Source organism: Ptychodera flava, chromosome 22 (assembly GCF_041260155.1).
Source record: "Ptychodera flava strain L36383 chromosome 22, AS_Pfla_20210202, whole genome shotgun sequence".
NCBI lineage: Eukaryota > Metazoa > Hemichordata > Enteropneusta > Ptychoderidae > Ptychodera > Ptychodera flava.
In genome coordinates this window covers 7,432,861-7,452,360 of record NC_091949.1, presented here as the reverse complement: position 1 = coordinate 7,452,360, position 19,500 = coordinate 7,432,861, and the positions used below count along the sequence as shown (strand labels likewise).

At 38.1% G+C, this 19,500-nt stretch overlaps 2 protein-coding genes across 2 annotated transcripts; both read right to left on the bottom strand.

Moving 5' to 3' along the window:
- Positions 1 to 1,020: 1,020 nt before the first annotated feature.
- Positions 1,021 to 7,612, bottom strand: LOC139122571 (para-nitrobenzyl esterase-like). The gene is made up of 3 exons (XM_070688112.1): positions 6,501 to 7,612; positions 3,432 to 3,518; positions 1,021 to 1,558 (listed from the first exon to the last, which is right to left on the bottom strand). The coding sequence occupies exons 1-3, from the start codon at positions 7,591 to 7,593 to the stop codon at positions 1,035 to 1,037; spliced, it is 1,704 nt and encodes a 567-aa protein (XP_070544213.1). The 5' UTR covers positions 7,594 to 7,612; the 3' UTR covers positions 1,021 to 1,034.
- A 2,502-nt stretch (positions 7,613 to 10,114) lies between these two features.
- LOC139122570 (para-nitrobenzyl esterase-like) lies at positions 10,115 to 16,216 on the bottom strand. Its single transcript, XM_070688111.1, has 3 exons — positions 15,068 to 16,216; positions 12,978 to 13,064; positions 10,115 to 11,238 (listed from the first exon to the last, which is right to left on the bottom strand). Exons 1-3 carry the CDS (start codon positions 16,158 to 16,160, stop codon positions 10,715 to 10,717), a joined length of 1,704 nt encoding a protein of 567 aa, XP_070544212.1. The 5' UTR covers positions 16,161 to 16,216; the 3' UTR covers positions 10,115 to 10,714.
- Positions 16,217 to 19,500: the final 3,284 nt, after the last annotated feature.

The window sequence follows — 19,500 nt, the reverse complement described above, 5'->3', positions numbered from 1 at the left end:
TATTTCAATTCCGACAAATATATTATTTGCTTTGATGGAGCCTTTCTATCTGTCCAGGCTATCATTGATGATATCGATACCTGAGTCTATCCAATCATGAAAAAATAAGCGATGACAATAACACAAAATATTTAATTTCCCCAGAATTATTTAATGCCAGATAAATGTCCAGATGGCAAGGGTTCAGCATCATCACTTGTGTTCACCGATCTCGTGTCATACCTTGCGATGTGCACATAAAAAATTCAGGTTTGCAATGCTGGACCATACATATGGAAATGCAGCATTATTTCGATGATGAAAACGGGAAAGATAAAGAGATCGGGCCCAAACAGTTCAAATCCCGCGCTTGATATTATCGTCGTTGTTCATCTCTGTAAATCCATAACAAATTCCAGTAACAAGATTCAGAATCTTGCAACGACTTCTAATTCAAACGATCAAATATGTCATTTTCTTGTCTCATATTTTCCTCCTTTTTTATATAATGTCATCATTAAGGTAGGATACGTGTCAGGGATAGATGCGTTGACTCAAGTTTTTGACAATTTCGTTTTGGTCTACAGCTTGTTAAGCGCTCATTTTGAAGCTGTTGGAGTAACTAAAGTTTTAACCGGCTTTCTTTATTGAAAATCAACATTTAATTTTCCTCGTAGACATTACAACACAGGAATGGCGCCCAGTTTGAATTTCACGTATCGGTCAATATTGGACAATTTGTTTCTCTAGTAACAAAATTTGATGCGTGACCCACGATTTTTACTCTTGATTTTGAAAGAGAATGGTTTAAAGTTTCCTTGAGGAAAGTTTGAGCTAGGATTAAGGCTTTTGAGGTGCGAATACTTGTCTGCTTATTTTCACTGTATACGATTACATGTATTTTAAAATTTCAACACGCTTCAACGAACACTCGCTATCACAACAAGAAAGTTTAATCACGTCACACATTTGTGAAAGAATTACATATACTTTACTGTAACGAGTTCACCGAGTGACTGAAGCAATTCAAAACTACCGATCTTGTCAACTTTATGTCAATTGATCCATGAATAGGCGTAGAATCCGTTATCCATCCAGAATTTGCACTCCTCCGCGTGGTAATCTTCTTGTGGTAACATTTCACTGCCAATGAGTGCCATGCCTTTCGGCTCTTCAGGCCAATTCAATTCTGTAGGCATCACTCCCTCCTTGGCGAAATGTACAATCGCCCTCTGCATCAACGCCTGGAACTTCATATCTTCCTCGGTCGGGTTAGACATGTAGTGAGGTAGAAATCCGAAGAATGCTAACATTTCCGATAAGTGGAAAGCATAGCGAGGCTTCCAAGGCAGTCCTAAATACGAGAACGGTTCGGAGGGCCACCAAGTGGCGACATAGCGATACACGGGTGATTTCAATGACTGGGCAGCCTGTTTGGCGACCTTTGCATTCCCACAATTCATTACGGCATCGCTGATCATTGTGGTCAAAGTTTGCTCAGGCGTATCTTTTACTTCGTCATACTTGTACAGCGTCATGGCCGTCTCTGTTATGTCTTTTCCGAAGGGATCCAGTCTTTCTGTAAGTAGACGTTTGAAAGATAGCAACATCACTGAACAAACTGTAACTCATAGCAAACGTAAATTGTACCCACGGATTTCAACTGACTGAGCCTTATAATTGAAGCGAATGGGAGATGAAATTTACAACAGTAACTATTGGCTGATTACTTTTGAATAACAAATTTTGTTTCTTCCTTGTCGTCCTAATTTCTCTAAAACATCGACAGCATCTTTATTCGTATATACCAGTAACCCTGCCATTGAGCGGATTTGGTCATTAAGGTAGAACGCACCTCGGGGACAGACATTCGGACTCTCAAACTTTTACAATTCTCGTCTGATATACCACATATGGGGGTTCATTTTAAAGCTTTCGGTGAAAGAAAACTTTTCACCGGCTTAGTTTTTCGAAATTCGAAAATTATTATTTTTCTCCATAGAGTTAACACAGTGATGGCGGCCATTTTGAATTTCTAATATCGGTAAATCTTGGGTAATTTGTTTCTCTAGTACCAAAATTTGCACGGTGACCCCTTATTTTTATTCTTGAGTGAGAAAGAGAATGATTGAAAGATTCCTTGAGGAAAGTTAAGGCAAGAGTTTAAGTCTTTCACTTTCGAGGTGCATACTACCTTAAGCAGGCTTCAGATTGTTCATGCTCTCTTTTCTTATCTGGCATTGTTTTCTGCACCCGTCTTCGCAATTGTCTCTCTACTTCTGTTTGAAAGCAGCCAAACAAACAGACAAAGGATCATAGCCCCCACCCCCACCCCTGTATTTCCTACTCACAAACATACAGAACGAATTTTCAATATTTTTCTCATACTTCTGTTTGAAAACAACCTTTTCAAACAAAACTAATTATAGTTGCTCCGTCTTTGCCTTAATAATTATGTGTGGATGGAAGGCTTTATTTATGAAAGGGAAAGTTGCCCTAACTTTTAGATAATTTTTCATTAATTTCTCTCAGGAATAAGGAACAGTGTATTTTCTCTATTCACAGATGAATAGCTTTAAGTACACAATATTAGCCTTATCAATGTGGAATTTTTATCATTGAAAAATAAATTATTGTGCGGACATCGGAGATATCGCTTACATATGCTGTATTTAGAAATTGAACACTTACTAGATTTTTTTTCATAATTTTAGGAGTAGAACGAGAAACGTATGTCAAGTTAGAGCTAGTAGCGCCTTAACACAAAGGGTAAGAAATAAGCCATTTGACCGAAAGAGGTGTTCAGGACTGGTTATTCTCGTCTACACTTTGATTGCCTACGAATGAACAAATTTTGTAACACCTTTGGTGGAGTCAAAGCCGGGGCAAATACTGCATGCGAGGTTCCGATTACCCAACCCATACTAATTTTTACCCGCCGGAAATAAACTTTTTAAAGCCCTACATGTAAACGCGGGAGTTTGAAAACAACGTTTCAAAGACGTGAGATTGATGATAGGATGATAGGATCGATGACGTCATTTATTGTTGCACGCTGCAAACAGCCAGCACGACGACCAGTGATGTACATCATGTGTACTCTGTATCATTCTGCAGATTTTCAATTCCGAGGCGCGGACTACCTCTAACACGAGCGGACTTTTGAAGAAACTATGTAGAGGAAAAAATATCCTATGTACTTTTTTTGAAAAGCATTCAATCTGAATAACACAAATATTTTTTTTATTTTAGACCTATAAATTTTATGAAAAAATAAATAGCTGCAATTAAGGATTTTTGGTGATTAGACATGATTAGACATTAGGATCATGCGCATCAAACAATCACAAAGCCATGATAATGACAGACAGCGATTAAAATTAACTCCGTTTTGGCGAAAGCTAATCTTTCCTCTCATTTCAATCGACAATAAGTATAGATCACAAACTCACCTCTAACATAGTCTGTGTATTGCTCCCAAGTCCACTCATTCAAATCGAACGTATGAGGAAACCAGTCGATTTCTTGGGCCGTTGTACCTACATCAGAAGTAGTCACGGATAAGAGAAAGTCAAACATATTACAAGTCAGATTTGCTGACGTCTGTGAACGCAAAACCACACAGAGAAAGAAGAAATGCACACATCCTTTGGATGTCTTAAAATCTTTATGATTATCTGTGATATTTCTAACACAGACATTTTTTTCTAATCGCAGCCTATCGTGTGTTTCTGTCAACGGTGCCCCTTCCTTTACTTAATAACACACCAATGGTAATCTCTGGTCACCTGACCAAACACTGCTCTTAGTCCATAACGTTACCAACTCACCTACCGCGCTTTCCTTATTGGGGTATTAAATCAGCCGGTTAACATCTCAGTGATAAACTGATGACTTCTTTAAACGCTGGGAAGGACTGTGATTGAAAATGTATGTCCTGATTGGAAATATCAAAGATATCATAAAGATATAGTAAAAAAGGATGAGTTTATTTCGTGCTTCTCCCTGTGATTTTCTGAGAAGTGCTTGCACCATGATGAAATCAGTCGATGAAATCAGTTGTAACTTTGCATACATGCAAGACTAATAATTTAGAAGGAGAATGAAAATAGTATTTCTTTCATAGAACCACAGACCCTAAAAATGAGGGTCTATGATAGAACATAAGTAATGAAAACATCAAAAGTTGCTCGTAATATACCTTCATTGCAAGCATTTTTTGCTCACGTGTTGACACACGTGAGCATATGTCGCAGCGATGTCTGTGTGTCTGTGTGTCTGTGTGTCTGTCTGTCTGTCTGTCTGTCTGTCTGTCTGTGTACTCAATATCTCAAAAACGGCTGATCAGATCAGAATCAAATCTGGTACATAGATTCAGTTTGCAATGGCAAGAACTGATTAGTTTTTGGTGGGTATGGCTTGCTTACTTTTAGCTCATTTGCATAATTAATGATTTTAGAAAAACTGATATATATTGACAACGACTGCACACAATTTGATGAGATTCGCTACAAATGTTGATCACACCAAGATATATCAGCTTTGAAAGATATTAAGGGGTGACGTGAAAGATAATTACTAATTTGCATGTTTAAAGAAATTTCCTAATTAGGAGTATGTATCTGAATTTACTCGATCAAAATTGACGAAACTTGGTACGCATATTGAAGATACTATGATTTAACATTATTGAAAGTCATTAAGCATTTTTACTTCATCCAAATCCTAATTTGCATATTTAATGACCTTTTGAAATTAAGGATATATATTTGAAGTTACATGACCAAAATTGATGAAACTTGCTATGTACATTAAAGATACTATGATAGAACATTATTAAATGTCACTAAGCATTTTTACATCACCCAATTCCTAATTTGCATATTTTATGAACTTTCCTAATTAGGGGTATTTATCTGAATTGACGAGACCAAAGTTGATGAAACTGGCTATGTACATTAAAGATACTATGATAGAACATTATTGAGAGTCATTAAGCATTTGACCTTTAGCCAATTCCTTATTTGCATATTTAATGAACTTTCATAATCAGGGATATTTATCTGTATTGACTAGACGAAAGTTGACGAAATTTGCTATGTACATTAAAGATACTATGATAGAACATTGTTGAAAGTCATTAAGCATTTTAACTTTAGCCAATTCCTTATTTGCATATTTAATGAATTTTCATAATCAGGGATATTTATCTGTATTGACTAGACCAAAGTTGACGAAACTTGCTATGTACATTAAAGATACTATGATAGAACATTATTGAAAGTCATTAAGCATTTTTACTTCATCCACCTCCCAATTTGCATATTTAATGAATTTTTGAAATTAGGGATATATATTTGAATTTACATGACCAAAATTGATGAAACTTGCTATGTACATTAAAGATACTAGAGTATTATGTAGGCTAACATTGAAAGGCATTAAGCATTTTTGCTTCAGCCAATTCCTAATTTGTGTATTTAATGAACTTTCCTAATTAGGGATATACACTTGGATTTATTTGATCAAAGTTGGCATAACATGCTATGTACATTGATGATTATACCAGGTTATACCAATATTGGAAGGCATTTCGCACTTAAGTTTTCATGTCAGCTAATTTATAGTTTGCATATATAATGAGCTTTCAAAGTTTGGAATATATAGTTTTAAGGTTGAAGGACTTGACCAAAGGCAATTACACTTGTTATATAAAGTGGTGATACAATGACAGCAGTCAAAGAAATTAATTATTTATATTTCAGCTAATTACATATTTGAATACTTAATGACCGATAGAGTTAATCTGTGGTGAATATTGTTCATTATGTTGATCATAATACTTTCAATGAAGTTGCAAACATGTGGCAAAAAGGTTCAAATTTACATATAACTGCAATATATAATGAAACACGTGAGCATTTACAGTTCATATCTGGTGTTTTAAGTCGTTGTTCTCTTTAATGTGAAGGAATACTTTCCATCGAAAATACCAGACAAGAGTGATATAATTCTGTTTAAGAAGGTGATAGCCTTAAGTCCCTTTCAAAATTCTCTGTGGGACAATAAGATTGACCTAAATACACCCTAATGCTTATAACGGCCCTGTCGCATAGTGCCCTATTGCAAATATCATACACTCAACTATCGCAGATACAACAACGATAACATTGACCGTGACAGCTGTCTGACAGCCCTGCCGAAATGAATTTCCAAAATTGTCACACACACGGGGAATATAGTTCACAGAAGTGTATCACGAGAATGTCGGTGCCATTGTGTTGCTCGCCAAAGGTATTTATCTGTAACTGATAACCTTTGCACAAAGTTAATTCAAATGCATTTTTAAAGTTAACTATTAGCAGAAGTATCACGCGATTTCATTCTGCATCGTGTCAGAAATCAAAGTAGATGCCCTTGACCACTTGAAGCATGCATATAGTCGGAGAACATACGTTAAACATCCTCAAACATATACATACGCATATACATACACTTAGCTAATATATAGGCTCACTCACCAATAACCAGTGGTACATCGTTCGCCTTTTTTCTTTGCCAGGCAGTTAGAGGGTCAAGTGGAATGACGAAGCCGTCCACTACACACAATGCACCATCCTTGAAGCCCTTGAGTGGCAACCCTGCTGTGTTTGGCGAGCCCCAGTATGGGTAGACATCGGTCGGGTTGGCTTTAATGATTTGATCCGGGGTCAAGGAATAAATGCATTCGAGATCAGTGCAGTTGGATCTCTCCAGGAAAACCAAATTGGCCTTTGCAGCCTCTTCCAGTGTTATTTCAAAGAGAGGGGAGCCACTTGAAATCCAGCCTCGATGGAAAAGCCCCTTGGCAAGCGGAGACACAGATAGCGACATCACAGACGTGCCTCCTGAACTTTGTCCAAATACAGTAACTAGATCGGGATTTCCACCGAAGTTTTTAATATTGTCCCTTACCCATTCTAGTGCCAGTATTTGATCCATAAATCCATAATTTCCCGACGTACGGGTCTCTGACTGTTCTGATAAAATATCTAGAGCTAGAAAACCAAACCCATTAAGTCTGTAGTTGAACGATACATACACCATGCCTGTGTCGATGACGGTTGTTTCGTTGGGATGGTAGCCGAACTCGGACGAGCCAGAAAACATGAGATACCCTCCGTGGATCCAAACCATCACAGGCAGGTTGGCTGAAGGGTCCAAGGACGGTGTGTAGATGTTCAAATGCAGACAATCTTCATTGCCGATAGTGCCCAAAGAGGGATGATCCTGAACACAGAATGGTCCAAACTCGAGAGCCTGAAGTGTGCCGGACCAGCAACTGTCGCTCTTCTTCAAATCAACAGGTGGTTTCCACCGTAGTTCTTGTACTGGTGGTTTTGCACAGGGGATTCCTTTAAAATTGTACACACCTCCCTTCAATCTTCCCTCGACGGTCCCGCATTCCGTTCTGGTGAATACTGGCCGGTCGTCGGAGCAGTCTTTTCTATTTGATCTTGTTTCAGTGTCAATATGACAAACACCATTTCTGAGCGTTTGCCCTTCAATGCATGAGGTGCAAATCGTCAAAAATATAACCATAGTTGCACATTTTTCTCCAAAAGATGCAGCCATGGTTGCTTCACAGTTAGCAGTTGACCACTGCACTGATCGTGATTGTCCGCTCGCAGGGACTATTATCTTGAATTTAAGTCTCCTAAGTAAGTGATAAATGGGTCTGAGGTCAGCACCTTCGGTCTAGTAAGAACGAAGTTTGATGATGTATTTGACCATTCTGTAATTTGAATATTCTGCCAGCCTAAAGGAATCATAGCCAACAATCAGCATTTAATCTCAGAGGTAGAAATAGTACCTAAAGTTTAGCCATGTTTGTGAAAAAGTGTGTATTAACAGTATTCCTGAAAACTGTTCACAGTTGACACGGTACACACTCCGCTCAAGGGCAACTCTGTAAAAATGACCATATGGTAAGTACAGTGTGTACGTATTTCCCTCCCTGTAAGTCCGTACAAACAGCACAAATACTTCTGATGTATGAAGACTTCTACCACATATCCCACAGAAATGGCTTCTCGTCAGAAAACTTAACATTAAAGGTCCATGATATTTCGACGATTGATAATGTATATAGAAAGCTAAAAACAATCCTTACAATGAGCTTATTCCGTACTTTTGGATACCAGCACAGTGATTATCTGTCCTAATTTATTGTTACCTTTTGGTCCTCTTTGTGTTTGTGTGAAAAATGTACGTCATTGCAATTTCGCAAGTTGTAGTACTGATGAATGCTATGGCAAAGCGCCCCCACTCGATTGCGAGACTGTCCATGTCATGGACATCACCAGAGTCAGTAGGACAGAAAACCCTTTCAGTTATTGTCTCAAGCACAGTCCCTCCACCATGTACCAAAGGAGGGACTGTGTCTCAACTTATTGCCGATAAGAGAATACAAATTAAGGTAATATGCGCCTCGAAAATGAGCTACTTAAACTTTTGCTCAAACTTTCATCAATTCCATTGCTTGTATATTTTTGAGTAGGTTTGCCCGTCCTACATATTAAGCTTTTTGTTTTGTTCCCCCAACCGTATTTTTAGACTAGTATTCAAATGATAAAGAAAGTCTGTATTTGTGCAGTGCCCCAATGTTATTGTAGACAAATACAATTTTAGTCTTGAAAAAGATTAGTAATTCGTCGACAAAAATGTTGCATCTCGTATGTAATGTATCGCGTTAGCTTGACCAATGCTTTGTATTCCACTAGGGAGAGCAGAAGATTTGCTTGTTTTTCAAAACACAACGGAAGTATTTCAAAAGTTACAGCAAGTGTCCCTTTAGAATACTTACACTTACGCACAATGTACAGTGATAGGTTTCACGCAATGATGATTCCATTGCCTTTGTGGTACTGTAGTATTTTCACATGGACAGAAGGACAGTGATACAGTTCAGATAAGGCCGGGCAAAAAATTCCGAGGAACAGTATTTCTTCTCTGGTCTAAAGAGACAAAACATGTTCTGTTGCGCATGCCCATCATACCGGGGAAATAAGAAAGTCGTCTACTTTTTAACTGAACGTTATTACAGAATATCAACTTGTGTCAAATAACTTTCATTTTGTTCCAAATTCCGCCTCAATATAGTAAACAAAAAACACCAGTTAGAGAAGGAGAATTATTATGAATGATGAGAAAGGTAAGTGAACAATATACTTTCAGAGGCAAAACAGGAAACATGTCATAAGCAATGGTGCGATTCAACATTATTCTAATAGTGCTTTTGCTCTTATTGGCCATTAAAAGCATCATTAGACATGTATTTATTTTTGTCACGAGGAGGACTCGGGATGACTCTTTTTTAGAATAACCCTGTCAGCTCCCTCAGTCATCCAGGCTACGGTTAATAAATCTAAAGAATTCGTCTGTATTTGATATGAAACCATTGCAAAATCAGAACCCATGCAGTGTGCGCCACAAACCTGTGCAAACCATTATCAACTTACTCGGTCCAGTTTTCCATTCAATTCTCTTTGCAACAATGGTAATACTTTCATTATTTCTGTTCTGTGGAACAAGCTTATACTTATACTGGTATCATAAATTCAAACTTTCCCAACACATCGCCTTGCGTACAGTGTGCTGTGTCATTGATGGCAGTATATCTTTGAAACTTTCTTCAGAGGAAGAGCATCACATCAAACGGCGACGAGGCGAAGGCTTGGGATGTTCTAATTATAGAAGAAGAAGATAGGGGGGGGGGGCAGCTTAAGTAAAGTATATCCAGTAATTAAGCCTTGATTTATTATTTAAACGTCGACAATGACTTACTTTTGAGGAGAACAAACAAGTATATCCTTTACAAACTCAACAAGTTGTCAAGTATACTAAAAAAAACACACGAAAGTCATGGTTTTAAGGTTAAAAACATCTCATGCAATTACAACGACGGTTTAATACATGTCGAGCATATCACTGATGTCCGACACACTACAGTAGTGCTATTATAGTGTATCTCACGGCATCTTCCTGAAAAATACATGTTTCATTGACGAAGATGATAAGGTTGATAATTTCATTTCAAACGGTTACCGAATAATATCAACCCACCTTCCGTTCTTATAATCATATTAGCTATTTCGGCGAGAAATGTGTGTGAATTTTATTCCTAATCCAAGTCTGAAAGATTTAAATCAAGGCAAATCTTCGAAAATCTTACCGTACAAATCAAGGCCTTTAAAACGTTAGTATCACGACCTCATACATGTAGGTCGGTTTATATAATAAAGAATAAAATGTATCTTAAGGTAGTATACACCTCGATAGTGAAAGAATTAAATTTTGGCTCAAACTTCCTCAATGAAACTCTTTCAACTACACAATTACAGGCGTCACCGTAAAAAAAATTAACACTAGAGAAACAAATTATATTTACCGATTATTGAAATTCAAAGTGGCCGCCATCCCCGTGTTAACTCTATTAGGAAAATAAAAGTTTCGATTTTCGAAAAAATAAGAGTGTGAAAATTTCTCTTATTCCAAGGGCTTTAAAATGAGCCCCCGCAAGTGGCAGACCAGCAAATAATTGTGAAAATTTGAAAGGTCTAATAATGTCCCCAAGTGCATTCTACCCTCATATATTGGGTTCAATCAATGAAATTCTCTACTAGAGGAAATCAAATTGATATATGTGAAAATTGATATGCACACTGAATATTAACTACCACTCTTTTCAAACGTGTTAATTAATCCATGAGTAAGCGTAAAATCCGTTATCCATCCAGAATTTGCACTCCGCTTCATGGTAACCTTTTTGAGGTACCACTTGAGTATCAATCAGTACCACGCCATTCGGTTCTTCTGGCCACTTGAACTCTGGAGGCATCACGCCCTCTCTGGCGAAATACACTATCGTCTTCTGCATCAATGCCTGGAACTGCATGTCTTCCTCGGTCGGATTGTCAATGTAGTGTGGTAAAAAACCGAAGAATGCGAAAATGTCTGACAAATGAAAAGCATAGCGAGGTTTCCAAGACAGGCCTAGGTAAGAGAACGGTTCGGAAGGCCGCCATGTGGTGACATAGCGGTACACGGGTGATTGCAATGACTTGGCGGCATGTTCGGCTACCTTCGCATTTCCACAAACCGATACGATGTCGCTAATCATCGTAGTCAGGGTTAACTCGGGCGTATCGTTTACCTCATTATACTCGTACAACTTCAGAGCCTTTTCGGTAATGTCTTTTCCAAAGGTATCCAGTCTTTCTGTAAATATACATGTCAAGGCTTGTAAAGTATTACGAAACACTAATCTGAGTAAACTTAAAGTTAGAATGCGCCTCGGGGACAGATATTTGGACTCTCAGATTTTTACAGTTATAGTTTCTGATCTACCATTTGCATGACTTGCAGGCCAATTCTAAAGCTTCTGAATTGAGAGGGATTTTCACCGTCATAAATTTTCGAAAACCGAAAATTTTATTATCTTTTCCCCAATGGCCATTTTGACATTCAAATATCGGTGTCTCTAGTACAAACTTTGCGAGGAGACACCTAATTTTTGTTCTTGATTTGGTAAGGAAATGTTTGAAAATTTTATCGAGGAAAGTTTGAAGAAAAGTTTAAGTCTTTCATTTTCGAGGCGCACACTACCTTAAACTTAACTCACCTGGGACTCTTGCCTCAGCCACTGTGGCACAATTTTTTTTAGTTTTATCAGTCGGAAGTCATGAAAAATGCAAATGGAGGCATATGGTAGACACGAGGTGCAATCGTAGACACTCGAGAAACATTTTTTCGACTTGTAAGAGCGTTGTAAATTCCCCACTACCCTAAAATTATTTTTGATGTAAAATTAATCATGGATATTTATGTCAATTTGACGTTTTTGAATCGAGACACTTTCGTGGTCCCCTAATGTTGGGCTACAATGATTCTAGGAAACAAGTGTCAGAAAATTTATAGCATTTCACGATTGTACTCGTGTGGCTCACGTGTATCCAATGTTCCATGAAGAAATAGACCTGAATCACGGTCAGGGGTCGGGTTCTTTGTCTGTGTTTGAAGCGATCGTTTCAACTGATTTCGTATTGCTCGTAATTTCTCTGCTTACTTTTGATCGTTTTCAGAATGATTTTGGCATGTTTTTTCACGAGTTTCGCGTGCCATACCTCGGAACTGCGTTTGCCCTTGATTTGCGCCACGGGCGGCGAAGGCTTGGGTACTGAGATCGCGCTTACGTGAGCCCCCATGGCTCAAGTCAAGCGTATATGCAGGTTCGAGGTCTGGCATGCAAGATTAGATTTCTCCTCATTTTATTTGAAAACAAACCAGGACGGACAGAAAGAATGGTAGCCTTCACCTTCTGTCTTTACCTCAATGATGTGTGGGCCAAATGCTTTACTTTAATGGATAATTCTGTAATTTTAATAAGTATTCTAATCACTTTTTCCTGAGAAGCAAGAAAATTGTTTTATTTTCGCGGAAGAGATGTAAATATGAAGTATTTGCCCTATCAAACACAAAACACACTGTGCACGTATGCTAATACATGTGCGGACTGGAATTTAATTTGTCAAAAACATCGGGAGGACATTAAATACATATATATTGCTTCAAGAAGTTCATCATTAAACAAAATCGGTATGATTTAACAAGAAAAATTAACAAAGAGAAAATATGTCTTTAAGACATGTCGACATAACAAATATACCAGAAAATGCATATAAATTATGGATAGTTGCGCGACAATACCCGAAGTCGCACATAAGCTGCATCAACTAAAAATCATTTGTCTGGGGGTGATCATGTTCTTCAACCTATCAATTGCCTCACTGTGATAATTTCGAAGGCGTGTGGTGATTATGAATTGAGTTATAAAGCCAAGTGACTGGGATTTAAGAATAATGGTGATCAGAGCAGATAACGGTTAAAATCAGATGTGTTCTGGTGGAAGGGAAGCATTCTCTCATTATCTTTGGAAAACGCATAGATCACGATCTCACCTGTGACGTAGCTAGTGTAGTGATCCCAAGTCCATTCATTTAGGCTGAGATCGTGCGCCAGCCAGTCGCTTTCTTGGGCCGTTGTACCTGTGCCAGGAGTAATTATGGAAAACTCAGTCAGTCAAGTAAATATATCGAAGATGAAGGCTTCCATTGACACGAACCCAAAAGTGATTCCCGCACAGTCAAAAAATATCCTCAGAAACATCGAAATTTTAATGCTCGTTCGTTCGGAAGCAAACGTTAAACATTCCGTTACACCTACGGCATCATTGACACGTTGCACAGCTTATTAAGGTAGAACATGTCTAGGGACAGATATTCGGACTCAGAAATTTAAGTATACGTTGTTTACCTACTTAGCTATAATTTTGAAACTCACGTAGCAACTACCGTTATTCACCGGTCTTTTTTAAAATCGAAAATTTTGTATTAAAGAGTTTACACAGCGATGGCGGTCATTTTGAAATCGAAATATATGTAAATGTAAGGTAATTTCGGTAGTATTAAACTTTTCACGGTGGACCCCGATTTTTATCATTGACTTTCGAAGAGAGTGGTTGAAAATATTAATTTCCTTGAGGAAAGTTTTGGCAATAGTTTTAGGCTTTTAATTTCGAGGCGAGTGCTGCCTTAACGCTCCATTAGCTGTCCTATTTGTAAAAACTTTCTATACGTATATATGTAATATCAAACCTAATGTGTGTAATATGTTGCAGTGAAAATTGTAGTGTCAAATGCTATTGTTCACAATGGAATTTTGGTATATCATTTTGTCAACAATACAACTCTTTCATCCAAATGAAGCGAAAGCAATCCAATCAGCAATCAGTTCTAAAGTAACGTTTCTTAAGTAGGGTGTTATATACGTCGTCATGTATTTACACTTATAGTAATACTTGCTTTGCACAATGCATAAATTCACAAATATATATCGTGCATCTCTATCCTTTTCAGATTATACAATGTTTAACCAAATGCCGACGTTTGTGATACAGTGTAGCCAAAATGTTTTCTAAACTCCATTCCATTCCATTGCTGTTCTGATAAGTGTTTGCGCGCTATTTGGTTGAAATCTGTTGTATTTTTGCTTAGTGTACGCCATATGTTGATTTCGCCAGACTAAAATAATGCAAATTAACGAATGTTTGGGAAAAATAGTAAAAGACATTTTGTTTCGTAGAATAAAATAATGAAAACAAGGTAGAATATTGCATGTATACTGTTTTTTAGCGTTGTTTGTTCTGATGATGCACAATCGGTAAGATAGAGCGGAAAAGCATTGATTATATTAAAGTTCAAAAAAGTAGGCTGGTGTCTTTATGAAAATTTATGAGAATGAAATTCGCTTAGTCTAAATTTAAATACACCTTAACAGGCTCAATATGTCTGTTTCATAATACCCGATACTACATACTACACGCTCAACTATCACGAAATTACACTGACCTTGACAAATGTCCGACAGTCCCGACAAATAAATTTCCAAAAGGTTATGTACATAGGCAATACAGTTCACACAAGGTTATCACTAACTTTAAAATGCCATTGTGTGGCCAGCCGATGTTATCGACACTATTTCCTATGACATTCACACAGCGTTATTATCGCAAGTAAGGGGCATGACAGAAATCACGGGGAGTAGCTGCTTTCAAAACGAAGATGCGTGAAGGATTATGATCAATTTTTGCAAGAAAAACAGTGATATTCCCCATTCCCAGTTCATTAGAGCAGTAATCCTCACTTTAGTCCGTCTCTATGCAAATGAGTCTCACTGCAAAAGAGGTGACCCATACATCCCATTCACCCATGGTCACCTCTTTTGCAGTAAAACTCATTTGCAAATGCTTGCATGAAAAAGTATGACCCCTAAAGCAAATTGCCCAACCCCTTAACAAAGTTTTTAAAGTCAAGACACGTATCATGCGATTGCGTCATATATCAAGGTTGTCACAGATAAAACAAACTTAAACGACTCGTGCAGTGATATATGGTTGCCTCTAGAAGCAAAATCGACTTGTGAATTGGAACGTATTCAAAATGAAAACCACCCGGATACCCCACATGTAAATGAATATATACTCACTCACCAACCACCAGAGGTACGTCGTACGCAATTCCTTTTTGCCAGGCAGTCAGAGGGTCAAACGGAATGACGACCCCGTCCACCACACACAATGCACCATCCCTCATGCCCTTTTTTGGTAGCCCTAATGAGTTTGGCGAGCCCCAGAATGGGTAGACATCGGTCGGGTTGGCTTTAATGATTTGATCCGGGGTCAAGGAATAAATGCATTCGAGATCAGTGCAGTTGGATCTCTCCAGGAAAACCAAATTGGCCTTTGCAGCCTCTTCCAGTGTTATTTCAAAGAGAGGCGAAGCACTTCCAATCCAACCTCGATGGAAAAGTCCTTTTGCGAGTGGTGATACGGAAAGAGCGATCAGCGAAGTGCCTCCTGAGCTATGTCCAAATACAGTAACTAGATCGGGATTTCCACCGAAGTTTTTGATGTTGTCCCTTACCCATTCTAGTACCAGTATTTGATCCATAAATCCATAATTCCCCGACGTACGGGTCTCTGACTGTTCTGATAAAATATCTAGAGCTAGAAAACCAAACGCATTAAGTCTGTAGTTGAACGATACATACACCATGCCTGTGTCGATGACGGTTGTTTCGTTGGGATGGTAGCCGAACTCGGACGAGCCAGAAAACATGAGATACCCTCCGTGGATCCAAACCATCACAGGCAGGTTGGCTGAAGGGTCTAAGGTCGGTGTGAAGACGTTTAAATGCAGACAATCTTCATTGCCGATAATGCCTAAATAGAGATGATCCTGAACACAAAATGGTCCAAACTCGAGAGCCTGAAGTGTGCCGGACCAGCAACTGTCGCTCTTCTTCAAATCAACAGGTGGTTTCCACCGTAGTTCTTGTACTGGTGGTTTTGCATAGGGGATTCCTTTAAAAGTGTACACACCACCCTTCAACCGTCCCTCGACGTTTCCGCAATCTGTTCTGGTGAATACTGGCCGGTCGTCGGAGCAGTCTTTTCTATTTGATCTTGTTTCGATGTCAATATGACAAACACCATTTCTGATCGTTTGCCCTCCAATGAATGGGGTGAAAATCGTCCAAAATATGACGACAGTTGCAAATTTTTCTTCAAAAGATGCAGCCATAATTCTTCACAGTTACCAGTTGCCCTCTGATCGCAATTGTCCGGTCGCAGGGGTGATTTGAGTTTCCCAAGTATGTGATAGATGGGTCAAAGGTCAGCACGTTTAAAACCTCGGTCTCCTAAGTAAGTGATAAATTGGTCTGAGGTCAACGGAGGTTGATATTTTTGACCATTCGTCAATTTGAATATTCTGTCAGCATAAAGGAATCATAGCAAGCAATCTGCTTTAATCTCAGAGGTAGAAATAGTACAGTAGTGCCTACAGTTTAGCCATGTTGGTGAACACAGCCTGTATTAACAGTATTCCTGAAAACTGTTCACAATTGACACGGTATACAATCCGAACAATGGTGACCCTGTAAAAATGACAATTGTTAGTACCTATACAGTGTGCTCGTATTTCTGTCCCTGTAAGTCCAAACAAACGAACGGAAAACAAACGGCACACATATTTCTTATATATGAATATTTCTACGACAAATCCCACAGAAACGGCTTCTCGTAAGAAAATTTAACTTCAAAGTTCCATGATATTTTGACAATTCATTATGTATATAGCAAGCGATAAACTATCTTTAACATTAAGTTTGTAGACCTTTTCCCAGTTAACCCACGATGCATAGCTATGGTTGTGTCAAACACCGTACACACTAAAAGCGACAAAAATCATAGACTGTGGAGAAACACAATTTGCAAAGCTAGAAAATGTCTCGTGTATTTTGTCTTCATCGAAGATGAAAATATAGGTTAGGGCATAACCTGCAATAGTGTTCTACCCCACGGCCATAGAAGTTCTGAGTAACCTTTTGTATACCCTGGCGCGCACTGCATCATGGACTGGTAAAAGAACTATTCCGTACTTTTGGATATCGGCACAGTTATCGTAACCTTTTGGTCGTCTTTGTGTCTGCGAAAATATTGAAAGCGCCCCCAATCGATTGCGAGACCTCCTATGTTATGGACGTCACGAGAGTCATCGGACAGACGACCTCTTAGTTACAGTCTCAACCACAGTCCCGCCACGAAAGGAGAGACTGTGTCTTAACTTCTTGCCGATAAGAGATGCAATTGAAGGTGGTATGTGCCTTTGAGACAAATGTTGGAACTTTTACAGCGAAACGTATGAAGTGCATAAACTTTTCAACGGCTTATTTTGTGAAAATCGAAAACTTCATTTCTCTCAATGGAGTTAACACTGGGATGGCAGCCATGAACTGGGATTACCTTAATTTCAGCATGTTAGTTTTTAGGAAGGTATCTTCTAACACGATTGGAACTAATTTGGGATAATTGGATTTATATATTTTTGAAATTTCTCAAAAGTGTTTGGTGCAAGATAGTTCAATCTTAGAATAATACATATTACTCATAAAAAACAAGTAAAAAGAAAAGCAGATGAGATTTCATTTATTTCACCATCCAATTATCCCAAATTAGTTCCAGTCGTGTTTTCTATTTAATTTACATGAGTTATGCAAAGACAAAAAACTTATTGTAAAGGATTTATCAGAGATGAGACATGCCACCACTGGCTTATTACAATTATTCCCGATTGGAAGAGTTTGTGATTTCACAGTGATAATAATAAACACGCTCCTGTGTTGGAATCGTTTTTGTTCAACCCAGTAAAATCAAATGAATTCGAGAAAAACGTTTCGGAAACTTGGAACGATTGATAGTGCCCTACATTAAAAACTCGCTATCTCAAGACCACAAATTGACCGAGACCGCCTATTTTGTTAAAATGATCTTTACATTGTCTTTAACAATGCTGGTATTCCGTTGTCTGTAGCTTTTAGCCTTGTTTTGTTCTTCCTGCGTATTAAGCTTTTTTTGTTCTATTCCCCCGAAACCATATTTACATCTATAGATTAAGAAAGTCTCTATAGTCTCTATAGTGTACTGTCCCAATGTTATTGTAGACAACTAAAACTTTAGTCTTGAAAAAGATTACTAATTTGTCGACAGATATTTTGCAATTCGTATGTAATGTATCGCGTCACTTGGCCAATGCTTTGTATTCCATTAGGAAAAGCAGGAGATTTGCTTGTCTTTCAGAACACGGCGGAAGTATTTTCAAAAGTTACAGCGAGTGTCTTGTACAATTGGTTTTACGCAAAGATCATTTGACATTGCCTTAGTCGTGCTACTGTATATTTTATTATTGTTTTAAAGATTTTTTGTTTCCTTCTGGGAGCATGTTAAAATGTTCAGAATTTGTCCTGTCAACACTGCCTGTAAGGGATGGACCATTAGACCTTGGGAGGGGGGTGGTCACAATGAAATTGTGAAAATTTTTTTTTTACTATTGTAAATTTCTGAAATTTTTTTTTTCCAATTGAGATTAGCTATGCAAACTTTTTTTTTCAGAGTAAATTTTCAGATTTATAATTTTTTTAGTTCGTCGCTGTCTGAAGATAAAGAGGGCAAAGATGTGGTGCCAAGCACCACAAGCGGCCATGCAAGCGGTCACGGGGGGGGGGGGGGAGGTCAGGAGAGGGGTGTCCCCCTGCTGCTGTTGGAGCTTTTGAAAAATAGAGATTAAAATGGTGTTATTTGGTGGCACTTGGGGAGTATTTTTGCGGGGGGAGGTCAGGAGGGGGGTGTCCCCCTCCTGCTGTTGGAGCTTTTGAAAAATAGAGATAAAAATGGTGTTATTTGGTGGCACTTTGGGAGCATTTTTTTCGGATTACACATCTTCCTCTGAAACATGGTCTTCTTGCTCCTCAGTAGCTTCCTATAGTTTTGAAAATTGACTATTTTGGTTTCCTGGCTTCCCTTTCTACTGCGTGGTGAAATGCCTACATTCACCCCACCAAACATCATGCATATCTCATGATTTACAATTGATTTTGACAAGCTGAGAAGCTAAAATAAGCTAAATAATATAGTTAAATTTGCATATTTGTGTTTTTAGAGCAATTGTTGCCCTTTTTTGATCAAAACATATATTTCTCTGTAGCAGCATGTCCAAATTGATTGGATGTGTATAGATGTGTTGAAATTTCAACATTTGTCTTTTTAGGGCAATTTATGCCATTCATGGTCAAAAAATCTGTATTCTCTGAAAGGGTTTGTCCAATTTCTTTGAAATTTGCTACACAAAAACGATTATTCATGCAGATTTATTCAGTATTAGCTATCGAGAAACTTTCAAAGTTCAACCCTTTTGTGTGTTTTTGTGTTGGGATTTGTTGGATAGATGGCATTCTACGTAGTGTATTGTTGAATGTGTTGCTGTTGTTTTTTGAGGCTGTTTTTTGAGAAAATGCCTTTTTAAAAGCAAAATAATACATAATGACTTGATGTTGTTTTATCATTATTGACGTGTTTCTACTTGT